The sequence below is a fragment of the Dermacentor andersoni genome, chromosome 7 (genome assembly GCF_023375885.2).
Source record: "Dermacentor andersoni chromosome 7, qqDerAnde1_hic_scaffold, whole genome shotgun sequence".
Lineage (NCBI taxonomy): Eukaryota > Metazoa > Arthropoda > Arachnida > Ixodida > Ixodidae > Dermacentor > Dermacentor andersoni.
This window is the reverse complement of record NC_092820.1, coordinates 120,945,946-120,962,860: the sequence shown is the minus strand read 5'-3', so window position 1 is coordinate 120,962,860 and position 16,915 is coordinate 120,945,946. Positions and strand designations below refer to the sequence as shown.

General features: G+C 44.2%; 1 protein-coding gene across 1 annotated transcript in view; it reads left to right on the top strand.

Moving 5' to 3' along the window:
- The window catches only part of LOC129385795 (papilin-like), a 111,980-nt gene that overhangs the window by 27,412 nt on the left and 67,653 nt on the right, over window positions 1-16,915 (top strand). The window contains exons 10-14 of the mRNA XM_072289514.1: window positions 1,817-1,949; window positions 2,480-2,606; window positions 8,145-8,352; window positions 11,670-11,855; window positions 12,869-13,066. Coding sequence (XP_072145615.1) covers window positions 1,817-1,949; window positions 2,480-2,606; window positions 8,145-8,352; window positions 11,670-11,855; window positions 12,869-13,066 — 852 coding nt within the window. The remainder of the gene's footprint in view (window positions 1-1,816; window positions 1,950-2,479; window positions 2,607-8,144; window positions 8,353-11,669; window positions 11,856-12,868; window positions 13,067-16,915) is intronic.

Here is a 16,915-nt window from a genome sequence, read left to right as displayed (position 1 = left end):
GTAACGTGGCGTTGCAGCAAATGGGAAGTTAAGTGCTGTTTTTTTTCCGCTGCTGCACATGCCACCGGCTTTCTTACTCAATGGCCATTTGATACTTTCGCATCAATAAGCCACCGTCTCATTGTGAATAGTGTGCAGTAATAGTAATACTTTCCATAAACGTAGAAACGTAAACGTAAACGTAAACGTCATACAGGCCATACTTTCCTAGTGGGCTGCTCTCGCGTGGGCACTGTGCCTCATTCTTTTGCCTGGACGCTACAGCGTGAATCACCACCACCAATTTTCCGCTACTCTCACACAAGGGTATATGGTATAGAGGCATTACATCTACCCAGATACGTGTCATACTTGCCATACACCTCTGTGCACACGTCTCTTGTCAACATTGTTCCCTCGACAAGCGTTACATATCGTCTTCATCCTTGACATACAGAAAGCTAACAGCTACAGGCTCCGAGGCTGTGCTTATGTCATCCGCTACTGCTGCTACCTCACTAACTCGAATAAGCTTTGCAACATCTAAATTACAACACTACGCTCAATCGGTCTGTGACATTCCTGAAAAATATGTATGCTAGTAGTACTTGTGGTTATGTTGTACCAAAGCCAGCACCAATTTCACAAACTATAGAGGCCGGCAGATTGTTAAAATGGTGTTTACTTGGCAGCGTTCTTGCTTCTTCTTGCTCTTGCATTGTGCTTGCTTTCGTGAGTTAAGTATAATGGGAAGGAATGCAAGAAACCAAGGACAATGCCCTAGCTGCAAATTAATCAGAATTATTCAGAAAATGAAAGACGTAACCTCTGCACAGCTCTAAATCAGTTAGATAGGAAACCGTTCACCTTGAACAAGATCTTGGGACCATGGCCTTGCATATATATCGCAGCTACAAAAGGCTACAAAAGCTATGCTGCAATATTTGAAAGCTACCGGATTGAGTCGCTGTCTGCGATCCGGACTGAATGACCGAACGATATCCCCAGTGGACTTCTCCTCTTCCTTTAATTTTTCCCTCTCCTTTTCTCTTTCCCCAGTGTAGGGTAACCAACCGGGCTCAGTCCTGGTTAACCTTCCTGCCTTTCATTTATCATTTGCTCTCTCTCTCTCTCTTAGCAACATGTTGGCAGTCATGTTTGTGGCAGTGTTCATTGCAGAAAAGCCATCCTTACACTTTTCTAAACAATTCATTGAAAGCACGGCAATGAGAAGTGCAGAAATGGTGTGCACTCTGAAGATGAAGACAGAGTAAGGCACAAAGGTAAACACACATGAGCGCTCTAGCAACTAAGATTCATTGAAACTTCCCATTTTCATACTTGTATGTATTTATGTACATCATTGTATGATGCAACATGATGCAAACTATCCATCTTACTGACCAGTTAAAAAGTAAATTTCTTTTTGCAAAAAACAAAACTGATGGTATACTGATGCACTTGGCCCCTTTGCTGATTAAGGCTTTCACCTCTATAACTTCACGCGCACATTTATCCTTGTGGTAGCTGATTATGCGCCATTTTGGAAAAATCAGTGAGCATCTCCAGTCGTTGCAATGTGTTGTATCTTTAACCGTGTGTCTTACTCTGGTTCTTGTCTTAAAATCACAGCCCAGCACAGTATGCATTTCCAACTCGGCCTAAAAGCAGCACTCTTAAAAAGTGCAGGAATCACTTGGACAAGGTTTTCTGAAAGCACAAAGTTTTCTTCTTGGAGCCTTAGGTGTCTTTCGTTTTAGTTTTCTAGTACTCTTGTGTAGAAACAACTTTCGTTTTTGTTCCTGTGATGACTGGTGAGAATGGCTTTTTCGTGCAGCTTCTGTACCAGGAGAAAAACCTGGGCATCACGTATGAATACTCAGTGCCTCACGGTGTCAGTCAGCGGCAGCCGGACATGTACAGCTGGAACACGGGAGACTTCGGAGAATGCTCACAGACCTGCGGGGGAGGTGCGTGAATCTTGTTATCAAGTGCACAGCTGCTCTTACTCGCAATGTTTGTGTTCAGTGTATGCACGCAGCTTACTTGCTAACATAATCTCTCAATGGCAGTTCACCTATCTAGATAAACTTAGGGGTTTGCAAATATATGAAAGTTTTGAATAACAATCCAATATCCCTTCATTCAATTTGGTGTTTTAATCAAATAGTAACTGTTCATAAATACGAATATTTTTGTAATAGTTTTCAAATATTTTAAATTGTCGCCTGTGCACAATTAAATATCATATTGGAGCAAAAGTGCGGTAAATTTCGTCCCAGTATGGCCACAGTTGGCATAAAACATGAGGAGCTGCTTAGTGGTGCATGGTACTATGCTCAGGAAGACACACTTTTACAGCTAAAGTACAATTGTTTATGCTCAACTAACAGCCCTGAGTGCGTGAATGCTTTCTTCCAAAACATGCGTAGCTAGCTCACCTAGTAACATCATTAAGGGCTGGCATTCTTTAATTTCCCTCTGCGGTCTGCTTTGTCAGGTGCTCAGTCCCGCCTGGTCTACTGTACGAGCGCAACCACATTTGAAAAGGTGTCTGACGACCTGTGCAACCCGACAGTCAAGCCCCAAGCCACCAGAGTCTGCAACCCAGAACCGTGCCCTGCAACGTGAGTTTAATGCAGCCATTGTTACTGCAGTTAAGAGCTGGAAACTGAGTTTGCTGCATGACTCCATCCATTGATTATTGCTTTCCATTACGCCATTGCTGTCATGCCACTGCCATCGTCTTCATGTCATGGTTGGGCCACTTCTTCATTTTCAGCTTCACCCGTGCCTTTACCCCTTCAGTCATGAATTTTTGACTAAGGAGGGTGTCTACCAACTGGGAAAACCGAGAAAAACGGGAATTCTCAGGGATTTTGAATAGCCTGAAAATATTCAGAGAAAACTTGGGGAATTTACGCTTCTATCAGGGAAAATTAGGTGTAAATTTATTGAAAGGAAACGAAAGTCGTGGTAATGCTGGCTTGAGTAACAAAGAGGAATTGTAACGAATCTACTTTGACGCGGTATCGTTGGCTGGAGGAGGTGCCAGTGTACAGTCAATGACCGACTTTCTGGACGCTCGATAATTCTGACAGCTTCGCGGCACCACCCATAGATTCAACGCCTGACATTTTGGACGCAACAACCCTTCGCCGTCCAATTTTCTGGACATTTTCCCGTGACCAAGGTCCGAAATGGCATTAATCAACAAAGCCACCACCGCCGACATTTCGATTACCTCGCCGCCTCGAATGGCGCTCTCGCACGGAGGTGCGCTAGCAGCTGTAGCCATCATCGCGGCAGCGCTAGGCCCAGCTGCTTCGACGTTCGCCATTAAGCTTCTTGCCGTTAGGTGCCGTGTTTTTCATTGAAAGAATTCGCCACTGTCAACAGTGCGACTCCGCCTTTGTCGCCCTCGCTATTAGCTTCGAAGCTTGGAAAGCACGCCACGTTGCATAAGGCAGGTTTCTGAAGGTTATTTTTGCCTTAGTACAGTAGTGTCACGTAGCGAAGCATACGCAAAGTATGAAGTGCATAAAAAGCGTCGGAAGGGGCAATTGTCACGGGACGCAGTATGTGCGCAACTGTACACTCGCCATCTCCCGTCACAGTACGAGCACCGATACGCCTAATAAGTGCACTGGCACGCATTCAAAGCTGTTTCCCATGTGCTTGTGGCGATTTGAGTCCTTGAAGGGACCCCGAAATGATTTTGATGGTTTTGTAAAAACGTACCGAGTCATTATAGTGGGTCCTTCTGATCATTATTTGACGCATTTAAGTGCTCCGCGTAAAGCATGTAATTTATTATAATGTTTTTAAAATGTACATCGCTGCCGATCGCAGCACATTGCTCGGTGGAATTTTCAGCCGCCCCTACCCATATGACAAATCACCCAATTGACGTCATTAGGACGAGCTATCCAAATGGCTGCCCAGGGCGCGTCATCGATAATTTTTCCATCTTTAGGGTGAACGAATAATGTTCGTAATAGTTGAAATGTTAATTCATTTGTTTCTATAAAAAGTAAGTAGCAGAAAGAGAATGCAGAACACTTTCTGACTGCACTTAGGCACTTCCGGCAGACACCAAGCGTCGTCTGCTTGTGTTACAACATACTCCATTTTGACGAGAGCTCCGCGGTCAGAGTCAGTCTCAGTCTTTTCGCGAGCACTATGATTCAACTTTATGCGTTGTGGACTGCAAACATAGCGACTGGCAATAAGCCAAGCTGCGACATCGTGTCCCTCTGCAAGCCAGTAGACGAGCGGACTGGCTGCAGCGCATTGGACTGCCGCTATCCGATCGGCGCCAGCATTTGTGCGTTTGCGGCCATCACTTTGCACCGGAACATTACTAACGCAATAGCGTTTCGCGAGTCCGGTATTAGGGCAAACGCAAGCGCTAGGGGACAGGGCCCGGCCGCTAGACTGTGCCGTTTAACGGGATGAGCAGAAGCACAAATGTGATTCTACTGCACGGTGCAGTCACCTGGTGGCACAGAGCTCAATCATACACAGTAGCAGTAACTAAATGTATTTTTCTTTGCTGCTGGTTCAAATTTTTAGCAGGAGTACAATCATCAACACATTGTTTTTGTAAATGTTTAAAATTATTGACACTATGTTAGAGCAATATTAGTGCTCTGGACAGTGCAGACCGATCAGGCCGCTCACGTGCGTCTACGCTAAGGTTCCTTCATCAGCTTGACTTTATGCCTCCAGCCATCCGTCCAAACACCCAGTTACCCTGTAGTTACCGGAATACCAGACACGTTTGGCGCTGTTACAGGATGCACGCAACGCATGCTGCTTCGATAGCTGTCGCTTGGAGTCTACTGCCAAGCAGCTGGTTTGGCAGTCGACTTGCTGCAGTTTTGAGCGGCTTCGCGCGCTCCCTCCTAGGGAACCGGAAGTCGACGACACGACATGCCATCATGACGCCGAGCCAGCGAAGGTGTAACTTAGCCCCGATCACTCTGCGAACGAGTTGAGGAGAAAATGCATGACTATGGAGGAGGGTGACTTGTAATCCTCTGTAGCTCTCTTAATATGAGACGTTCCACACAAATTGTGGTGCGAATGATTAACTTTAGCTGTACCCTATGCGTCTACAAAATTTTTGCGAACCATTTCAGGGGCCCTTAAGGGCAGTAAAAGACATGCATTTATTTTGTCGAACTGCCAGACTTTTCGAATGTTCTCATGGCCCCTAGGGAGTACTGAAAATTGTACGTTCACTGTACAACTGACCAGGAGGATTGTTCAAATGGTTCGTGAAGCGAACGTGCATCGGAAGGAGGACGATAACAGAAAGCACTGACGCATTGAGGAATGAATAGGAACGGAGGCATGGCGCCGCTTCTTTAAAGAAGCTTGAGATCAGAAAACAACATGTATTGCCTGACGCCGCGATGCAGGTGTCCCTCATTCAGACCGAAATAAACTCACTCAACGAAATGCAACACTGAGGCGTTGTGCGTGAGCTGAGAGTATGTCTGGACAGCTGAGGGTGGCTTAACAGCTGCTGAGAGAGAATCTCACTTGTGACAAAGTTTGGACACTATACCAATGAGCTTGTAATCAATAGATGGAAGTAGTTCATATTCGAAAATATTTGCTTCTGTATGCACTCCTTTTTATTTGCATTTGAGAATGGTCGACTCGATTCGAAATTGGTTTTACCATTTTTTTCGACGGTATTTTATTTGCTGAGCATTCCACTAGCGCCCCCCCCCCTTTCTGTTTTCTTATTGAATAAAATAAGCCCTACTCCTTATTATAAAAACTTGAAGCCACTTTTTTATTTTTTAGCATGCTTACTAGAGAGTGACAGCATCCGGCGACATGGTGTCAGCCTGCCTTGACACAAAACAAAGTTCTGTGTCACTCAGAGAATATTGCAAATCCACTCAAGGAAAACCTTGAAAACTCAGGGAATTTGGAAATGTCAACTTGGTAGACACCATGTTAAGTGTTCCTGAGGTCACCAGATTTACATGTCTAGTTAAATTATATGTCCCTCTAGTTGCCATTTTTCTAAAAAACACTGCACAACTTTTGTAGGAAAAAGAAAAGAAAAGGTTGGACCTGTAGCATGAATAAAAGGTCACATTACGCCAATCGTCATAATTAAAAAAAGAACGAGTAATTTTGAATACTAACCTCTCATAGATGATGCATTACATGAAAAGGCGATTTGACATAACAGGCATGAAAAGACAGACTATTTGTTACAAGTAGGTACACTAGTTATTATTGAGCTTGGGGCCTTCTGGTGCAAAAATAACACTATTTAACTGCAGTCATACAAAGCAACGCTTCAGACTTGTCATCAAACGTTGTAATGCACTTCATAAAGTGCCATCTTTTTCATTACACTCTTATAAGCTTAGAAGCGTGGAACCTTGGGCGAGCTTGTATGACTTTGTGATGTAGCTGTAGAGATAGCAAGAAAAAAAAACAAGAAGACATGAAAACAGGTGAAGAAAAGAAAAGACGAGCGCTAACGAAAAGACAAAAACAATAACGAGCAGATGCATTTCCCATTTGTTATTACATTTGCGATTATTGTAATAACATGCATGACAACATCAGCATGTAATAACATTCATTGTTACATGCACAGAGAATAGAGTTCAGGGGGTACACCAGATTATCTCTTCAGATTAGCTTCACTCTTGGGCAGAGTCAGCGACAGTTAGGCTGACACACGTGTCATCATTTCTCCAAATCAGGAAAGTTTCCACTATCTCTCTCGTTAGTTTATCACCATGCTTATAAACAAATAAGGCATCTGATAAAACTGGGTCACACCCACATTCACAGCAGTGTAACGCAAGGGCAGAACAGGCTGTTCCCTTGAGCAAGCTGTGGGGCTCTCCGAGCCAAATGTTTATGCACCGACCCATTTGCCCGGTAAGGTGTCTCTAGCAGACGAAAGGGATGTCACATATACCACACCACATCTGCAGGGAACAAGACGAATTCCATGTTTAGTGGAACACTGACATCTATGACACATTACTATGTGACTTCCCGTTTGTTTACTGAAGTCGTTAAATTGGGCAAATGGGCCGGTGCATAAACATTCGGCTCGGAGAGCCGCACAGCTCGCTCAAGGGGACAGCCTGTTCTGCACTTGCGTTGCACTGCTGTGAATGTGGGTGTGACTCAGTTTTATCAGATGCCTTATTTGTGTGTAAGCACACTGACAAACCAATAAGAGAGATAGTAGTGGAAGCTTTTCTTATTCAGTGAAATGGTGACACGTGCATGGTTATCATCATAATTTAATATGCTACAAAACGTTCAGACGCCACTGCATGCATTTAGGGCCAGTGGCTGCAGTTTCATTACATAATTGTTATTAACTGTGTACACCTTGTGGTTTGTTAACCGCCTTAGAGTACCAAGACGTGTAGAATATGTTGCAACACAATTATTGTTACGGTGCAAAAGGGCATGCATATGGAAGGGAGAAGACAAGCACATGCACAGGTGCTTGCGTGCTTGTGTGCTTGTGTGTGCATGTACGTCACATGCCTACATCTTCGTATTGTATGTGTTAGCTTTTGTGGCAAAGCAATAATTCTTGGCAGACAGTAACAACTCACCTTACAAGTCCTTCTGCACTTAGGAGGGTGTTCATTTTGGATGAGCTGAATTGACACTTAAAATAAAGTACACCCTGAGTAGAGAAGGTAATCCAAGGTAAATAAGGTAATCCAAGAGATGAGACGCTGCCCTCCGAGTGGAGCTGGTTAACAGTCCCAGGGCTAGGCCTATACTAATATATGTATACAGATGCAACACCCAAGAAAGTGAACAGGGGTATAGCCCTGGTTGCAGCTCAATTGGTAGAGTATTGCAAATGCCATGCAAAGGTTGTGGGTTTGGCTCGCACCGGTGGCAAGTTGTTTTTTCGTTCGCTTTCCTTTTCATTTTTGTTTCTTTTAAGAATGTGAAGCTTATCGCAAATTTAAACCTTATTCATGTTTAATTTCTTTTGTACATTTCAAATAAACAAGGAAATTTAATTTCCCCTAGGCTTTTTCCGCCTTCATTTTCTGTTGTCTTCACAGAGCTATCTCAACTACTCAGATAATTTCATACCTTTGCTGAAAACAACTCTTCATTGTTTTTCCTCAACAATGCAGGTGGTATGTTGGGGAGTGGGAAGACTGTTCCAAGTCTTGCGGCAATGGCACGCAGGAGCGATTGGTGTTCTGCCAGCGGCACACCGAGGTTGGCAGTTTGCTGACTGCTGACTCGGATTGCAAATCCTCCGGGCCCAGGCCAGAACGGCTGCAGGATTGCAGCTCCTATGCAGAGTGTGCCTCCTGGAAAGCGGGTAACTGGACGGAGGCAAGTCTGACCAACCACTACCACTAATGGCACTTTCGACTGGTCATTTGAGAGCATTGTAAGAGCGCTTTAGCGGTCATGTAAATTAGCACTGAAGCTTTAATTCCCCCCAAAAAAAGGCTTTAGTACTGGTACGGTATGCTTATTTTCACAATAGAACTTTGCTACTTTGTGAAGTTACCTTTAAAGCTTCACTGGATTGCTCAGGAATGACGAGTTGAATCTGCCATAACTACACCGAGCTAGCCGATTATATTAATCATCATCATCCTGAAGGACTTCGCCTCTTAAGTTTTAGTCGCTTAAGGGATCTTGACAGCCTCAGTTGATCATGAGCAATCGTCGCTTCTTGGCTTCTGACGAGCCCACTTTGGCGTGGGTGTTTTGCCACCTTCTGAATGGCTTGTTGTATGCAGAGGAAACTGTGTCGTTCTTATTCACTATGTAGATTCCGTTACACTCTATCATCATCGCAGTCATATGAATTAGACTCTCCATAGTAAATTGTTGTCATATTTCGGTGTTATAATCATGTTATTGAAGCACATCACATAAAGAAAATAAGCCATTACAATACAGTTTTTACAATTTGAAGTGCAGCAATGATGACAGATAATTTTTGCTGTAGTTGCTGCTTGCATGTTTCCGTCTTGATGTACAGTATGGCCCACTTTTAAAGGAAATGTGCAGTTAGTATTCTGGTATTTATTATTGCTAAGATAAGGCATGAATGACCACAGAGATATTTTTTGTAAATGAGCGTCCGATGGATGATATCATCACTTTATTTTTATAAAGTTGTATCAGCTTTATTACAGTTGACTTCCGTTAATTTGGCACTCACGAGATCGAAGATATTTATCGAGTTATCCAGCGGGTTAAATTAAACCGCATGCGCAAGGAACGTCAAACACACCGATGATTCATTAGGCAGTATTTCCGTGATTCTCATCCACCCCCAAATCAAACGTGCACCCGCTTTCTATGTGCCCAAAGTAAAAAACTAATATAGAAACGACATTATCGCTCCCAAACGAAGTAGAAATCCAACGTGCTTCTGATATTTTAGCAAGAAAGTTGGCGATGATCCAATATGTTCTAATATGTGTTACACAATGGTAACCAGTTTTCTAAAGCTAGGCTTTACCACATAGTATATTATGTCAGCTTTGCCGCAGTACAGCCCAGTTATGCGGTAAAACATATAAACGTCGCGAATACGGTTTTAGTTCTGTATCCAATTGTGACCGCACAGGCATTTGATCGGCCCAATTTTCCTGCACAAAGAACAAAAAGAAAGAAAGATGCCCTTTAGAACTGCCTAAATACCATAATTGGGCATTGTAAGCTACTGCTATTGCTTGAAGAGCTTCTTAGGGCAGGCTGAAAATAGGCATTTTCGACGAGAGATGACGCGTGTTCACTGTCCTCTGTGTTCCACCGATACATGCTGCCACTAAAGGAGTCGCTATTTGGGTTACCATGGGCGTCAGACATGTGCATGCTGATTGGTCAAGTTACTAGGAGTGAAATAACAAAAGTTTAGGCTCAAATTAGCCGAAAAATGGAATTAACCAGAGTCGAATTAACGGAAGTCTACTATACTGGTTAGGGTGTTCCCTTTAACGGTGGAGCGTACTGTACGGCTCCTTCTGCTGGAACAAATACATTAGCATGTAGGCATCTGCACGTGCACACTTCGATACATTTATCACTAGTGTTGAGATGCACATACCGAAGCCGATTGCGGGGTTGTAGTAGTCGCCCAAGTTCTGTCGCTTCTGGCTCTGTCTATAACAGTTGCAACACGTTAATTCAATGTATTTTATCAGTGCATACTACTTCACTGTTCTTTTAGTCCATTTTCCACTGATACAGTTAAGTGCAGAAAGTATGCACACAATTTTCAGATTACCATAGCTCCAGGGCAGTTAAACCTCGGTATAACGAACTTCAGTATAACAAAGTTCTCGATATAACGAAGTATTGAAGTTTTCATAATTTCTTCTTCATAAAACACCATGTATTTAGAACCTCAATATTATGGAGTGTGTTTGTGTGTGATTTCAATACAACGAAATTTCACTGCCGCTGCAGAGAAATGCACAGACAATAAATGGAAACTTCCGCGGATGCAGATGGTTAAATGATTGAATTACGAGCGGCTGCTTGCAAACGCACCTCTCAAATCACCTGCCACGCAACATGAGCGACCGCCGAAGTGGAGCCGGCGTCATGCTCTATATAAAGTCCAAGTGCGATAAGATCCTATGGCGCCCTGGGCACTAGTGTACGAGGGTGAGGCGAGAAAGATGGTTATTGCATGGGTGTGCAAAGGGAAGGAGGGGGAGGGGAGCGACTTCGCAAACGCGATCAAACGCGTCTGAGGGGGCCGAGTGAGGGGGTAAGTTGGCGTGCGTTTCGGCCCTGGCTGCGCATGGCTGTAAGCGCGGCTGAGCGCATACGTAACCATGTGCACAGAGTGGGCATGCCGAGATGGTGTGGCACCATGCAGGCTGTCTTCCCGTGCGTTTAGTATTGAAGGTTGCGTAATCTCGAGTTTTGGTGACCCATTGGAGTGAGAGGCAGACTAAGCTTTCGCTTCCCGCTGGCGGCGCTTTTCCTGATAGCGTCGTCCAAGTGTGGGCGATGCTATCAGTTGCGGGTGCGGAGTGCCCGGAGAAGTGTGGCTGGCTTCGCTTAATTCGTACCGCCGATGTGAAGATCTCGTCGACGTACGTGGTATGAAACCGTATGATTCGTCGCTGACTTCCAAATTTATGAAAATAATTGTTTTCTTATTTGGATAACTTGTTTTTGTTGCCCGATAATTTGGAAAATTCTGCGGCCCGTTTCTGTGTAAGAAACATTGATCGGAGTGTGTACTTATTTGCAAAAAAGGTAGAATTTTATTAAAACGAAATTTCTATATAACGCAGTTGCCGGTTTTATCGACTTCGTTATAACACGCCTTAACTGTACTACAACCGGTTCATGGATGTTAAACGTGCACAAATGACATGTATTGGCCGAACATACGTCACCATTGCTTAGAAAAAGCCTGAGCAACCAAAACTTATTTTTTCTTCTTCTTGTGTATGTTACCAGCGGTCCTTTGCTATTCCGCGCACATAGTATGGGCAGTTTCTTAGTCTTTTTCACTGTATTTATATCACTGCCATGCTTCTTTGCTTACACACTTAAAAGTAGAATGTCAAAAAGTTGGCGATAAAAAATGAACAAACAAATTTTTTATCGAAATGTACAACTTTGCAATCCTCACATCCTCTTCGACTTTGAGTGATAATTATCTGCAGTGTGATCGTCTGTGTGGAGAAGGCACTCAGATTCGAGAAGTTGTGTGCATCAACCCTCTCGATGGTGAGACTGTGGAGGTCCTGGATGACTCTGGTTGTGATGAATCGAAAAAACCGCCCTCCAACCAAACCTGTGAGCTGCGACCCTGTGATGGCACAGAATGGGTCACTTCACCGTGGTCTGGGGTGAGTATTTGCATTTTCTATTCACTCAATTGTCATACGTTCATTGATTAGATTTTAGTTTGAATTAATTTGATTTGATTTGATCACCCATGTTAAGGAATCTATTGGGTGATAGAATTTAGGAGGCAAACACTGAAATGTGATCATAATCTAGTAAGAAGATGACGTGGAAGTAAGAGTAAAAAAAATCCTACAGATATACATAAGATATTAGCAGCAGTTACCAGCAAGATTGTGTGCTGTTACACGTCAGTGCCAGCTTATGTTCTGTGTTCCAGCCTAGAAGGGCAAATTAATTGTTCACAGCAAAATCTCACATTTAGAAGATCGTGGTATGCTATGAGCACATGGTGGAATTGATTACCATCCAATAGGCTTGTGCTTGGCATCGTACAGTGAATTGGGCATGAGCCAACAATGCTGCCTGTTCTGAGGAAATTGAATGGAAGGAACTGATCTGGAGAAACGGCATCATGGAGGTGCCAAAAGAAGAAAACTGCCCTGCTTTTAAGTACATGGACAGCACATTGTTACTGGTACTGTGCAAGGCTAACTGCCATACATACACCTGTGTCTTTCCTTTCTTAAATCTCGCACTAGTGCACAGGCAGCATATCTCCAGAAAAAAATTAGATCCCTGGATTTCTGCATGCCTGCCACATGTTCTGCTATGCCAGAGGCTACGCCTTACCAAGAAATGTAATCATGTCTTGAGACAGGTCGCTGATATATCTAAATGAGAGAAAGCAGATCAAATGTGCCATGATGTATAGGTTTTCAGCATAAGCATATAGCTTTGCAGTATAATGTAAGTTTCTTACGCAACAAATCCAGGTTTAATTCCTGTCTGAAAGCAAGATTATTTTCTCTGGAGCCTGCGGTTGATGTTGGTATCGAAAGTACAGCCCACATACTGAGTGTAAAACTGTGAGAACTCGCTGGTCACAGCTATTTAAAAAAACAAAAAAACTGCAGGAGTATTTTGTTCCTGAATGTTGAACAATGGTGCCTTTCAATCGCAGTGTGAACTTCCATGTTCGTCGCGCATCGAGACCCGGCAGGTGCTCTGCACTAATGAGGAGGGGATAGTGTTCCCCAACGAGTATTGCGATGACGAGAAGCGGCCCAACACGACCAAACCATGTGACGAGGACGACAGTGCCCTGGACGAGGAGTGCCAGTACATGTGGCACTACTCCAAGTGGAGCCCCGTGAGTCATGCCGCACACTGCCCGCATTGTGGTTTGGCCAACTGTGCTTGTAGATTTGTGTGTAAGAGTGGTGTGCCCCTGGTGGGGAGACAGGGACAACTAGAACACGGCAGTGCCGACCAGAAGAGTAGCAATAACTATTTGTCATCTAAGACTCTCCTGACTGGATTTTTACTGCAAATTCGACTCAATTTAATTTATCTTCTGACGAACTGCTGGTGCTCCTCCAGGCGAGAAAGTCTGCCGAAAACAGACTGAGGGGTTCCTTAGAGGCACATACACAAAACCACTTTCATACCAGCTTAACACAACAGCTTTTTTTGGCGTGTGTGTGCTGCACTGATTCATGCAGACTAAGAAAGGAATAATTGCCACCCTCCTGAACGTAGCACGAGGCTACACAGGACTTGAAAAATTGCTTGCTGTGCTTTTAAAGATATGACAAAGGGAAACGTTGGGCCGATCTAAGCGACTAGATTCGCCTCTAGAAATATTGCAGGTGTTTTTTATTTTATGCCAAGAGACAACATGCCTTCTTATTCATAAACGCACCATGACTTAAGGTTCTTGCTTGACTCCCGGGTGGAGCGCAATGCTGCAACTCAACTGATGGAGACGCCGTGCTTCACTGATACTCGTCGGCCTTTTCTGCGAGGAGCATTTGCCCGAGGGACACACCTTCACCCAATTAGGGCCCTCAAGCTGACATGCTAAGGCACATTGTCGCAAAATTTTTGCTCAAGAATCTCTGCTGACTGTCATTAAAGCGTAGCTAGCATTCTCAACAGACGGGGTGTACTGCCATGCATTTTCTCTTTTTAGTCAGCCAAATTCCGAGCACAGGAGTGTTGTAGAATTTACGAGTTACTTGCAGATAACAAGCAGGTGAAGGCGTCACACATGTATTTCGCACTTAAAATTGCCCAACTTGAATGGCTGTTCTTGCACACTGCCTGGCCTTGTAGAACCTTTCTGTATACAAAGGTAGCAGGAAAATTGTGTACTGTATAATCCGTCTATCTCTGTCTTAGTTTGTGAGATATCCCCTCTTGCCAATTTGTTCCATGGTATAGATGCACATTTAGGGGGTGCATTCCATTGTGTGTTGCTCTTGATAAACTCAAGTCATTAGATAGTGCTTGTCTCATGCCCTTATCTCTGTATTGCCATCATCTCCCACGCTGGTTTAAGCATGCATCTATTCCAACTAGCCCAACTTTCTACCTCCCTGCTCTGATGCTACTCCCACTGACTACTGCTGAAGCTTTGCCTAAGTTTGACTAGTTTAGAACACCTGTTTTCCTTTGCAGTGTTCCACGGAGTGCGGGAATGGCATGCAAACCCGCAAGGTGTTCTGTGTGAGCTTTATCGACGGGAACATCGTCAATGTGACGGATGACAATTGCAACCCAGCAGAACAGCTTAACTCAACTCGGGAGTGTACTGTAGAGGCTCTCTGTAATGGCACTTGGGTCGCTGCTCCCTGGAATCAGGTATGCATCCCGCAAGGTCCCTCTCTATCTGTTTGTCGACGTTTCACAGAAAGCCTGATCGCATTATGGCAATTTCTTTTTGCACAGCGAAAATAAAAATGCCTTTTGTGGTGCTAAAACCACAGTGCTTGTGTAATGCAGACACGGATGGAGGGACAGACATGAATGGTACACTACACACAGCTTAAATCTTATTTTTTTATATTGCAATGTGACATATCTGTAGCATCAGCATAAATTGAAACCTGAACATGAAGATAGCCTCATCAGAACACCAGATTCTCATAGGCATGAGAGAGCACAGTGTACGATCACTCCTTAGCCGGAATTCACGCTTGATTTGGACTCAAATCCACATTTTGTAGCTCGAATTAAGCCACTCCTCTAACAAATGCAGATGAAGCTGGAAACGTAACAGCAAAGTCTGCTCTCTTTCGACTTCTTGGACTAGTTGAGTGATTTCTTTTGTTACTCAGTGTTACAGATGGATTGCTGATGCAGCCAACACCTGCTTCTGCGACCAAGCAGACTTCCATGTTTTCCTGTGTGTCCTTACCTCTACTGTTGTGCAATATAGCGCATTCATTAAATGATGTTTCACAACCACAATCATGACAATTTATCGACAGATGTCCATCTCGGTATTGGTTCAATTTTGTCTCAGCCTGATATTGTGGCCTATCAACTCTTAGCCTATCATTTGGGCATCTCATGGTACCTAAATGAGAGGTGAGTAGCCCGAAATTCAGTTCTTCTGCATTTGAAAGAAACCTTGAAGTGACAATGAAGGCAGATAATAAGGCAGGCTGAAGAGGTACAGACTGAAGCGGTACAGTACAGCCATTGTCAACATACCTCACCGGCCAGGTCACGCACTGGGGCCTGTGTGGCACCTTCATGGCTTGAGAGCTCTGGAGATTCATGAAGAATTGTTCTTTGGGGGCTCTTTCATGAACTTCAGGACATAGAGGGTGTCACAGAAGCCCTGCATCATGAGGCCTAGCATACTCTTTGTCAATCACACAAGTGCCGTAAAAACTTTTGCCGAAGAGCACACATTGTACTCCTTCGAATTGAATTTGGCTGTAATAGGAAGATTGCTCGTTGAATAGAAAAATTATTGCTGAATGCCAGTCTTTTTGGAACCTTGTTGATCCAGTCCTGTTGCATACGGTTTCCTGGCACCAACCAAGAACACAAAAAATGACCCAATACAGTTGCGCTTCTTTTTTACTGGTTCATAAGTTCCTGGAAAACTTTGTCTTTCGGCACGAACGTTTGGTACATCGCCAAAGTGCGATCGTATATGTTTTCCGGCTACTAGATACGGCGCATATAAACAAGAAAATGCGCAAGGTGCGAGCGACAAGAACTGAAATCACCCGCTGCAGCAACTTCCCCGCAATACTCGCCTGCCCGTCTCACGTGAAAACGCCGGCACCCGCTCGGTTTCGTATTCTGGTACCAGCAAATCTCCCTGGTTGTTGTGCACCGCATTCACAGCTATCGTCACCAACCCTATTGCAAAAGCATCTTCACCATTCTGTTTCACAGCACGTGGGGCGTAGTACTGTTGGAAGCGTACTGCACGCTTTTAATAAGCTATAACCGAAACATGCTGCCCTTCCCAGCTGCAGACAGCACGAAGTGAGCGGTATGTTTCGCTCTGGTGCCATGGTATTACGGTGTCGCCAACCAGCCTGATTTCGTTTTGGTTTCCCGCTGCTGCCTTAAAACACTACGCAATATGAAAACAAGAATCATCATCATCATCATCATCATCATCATCATCATCAGCCTGGTTACGCCCACTGCAGGGCAAAGGCCTCTCCCATACTTCTCCAACTGCCCCGGTCATGTACTAATTGTGGCCATGTTGACCCTCCAAACTTCCTAATCTCATCTGCCCACCTAACTTTCTGTCGCCCCCTGCTACGCTTCCCTTCCCTCGGAATTCAGTCCGTAACCCTTAATGACCATCGGTTATCTTCCCTCCTCATTACATGTCCTGCCCATGCCCATTTCTTTTTCTTGATTTCAACTAAGATGTCATTAACGCGCGTTTGTTCCCTCACCCAATCTGCTCTTTTCTTGTCCCTTAATGTTACACCTATCATTCTTCTTTCCATAGCTCGTTGCGTCGTCCTCAATTTAAGTAGAACCCTTTTCGTAAGCCTCCAGGTTTCTGCCCCGTACGTGAGTACTGGTAAGACACAGCTGTTATAAACTTTTCCCCTGAGGGATAATGGCAACCTGCTGTTCATGAAAACAAGAATGTGCGTCTCGAATTGCTTGGGTCCCACCAGCTTTATGTATGCTCGTCAGCGTCTCGTGCCGCAACAACTCAAGTTTAAGC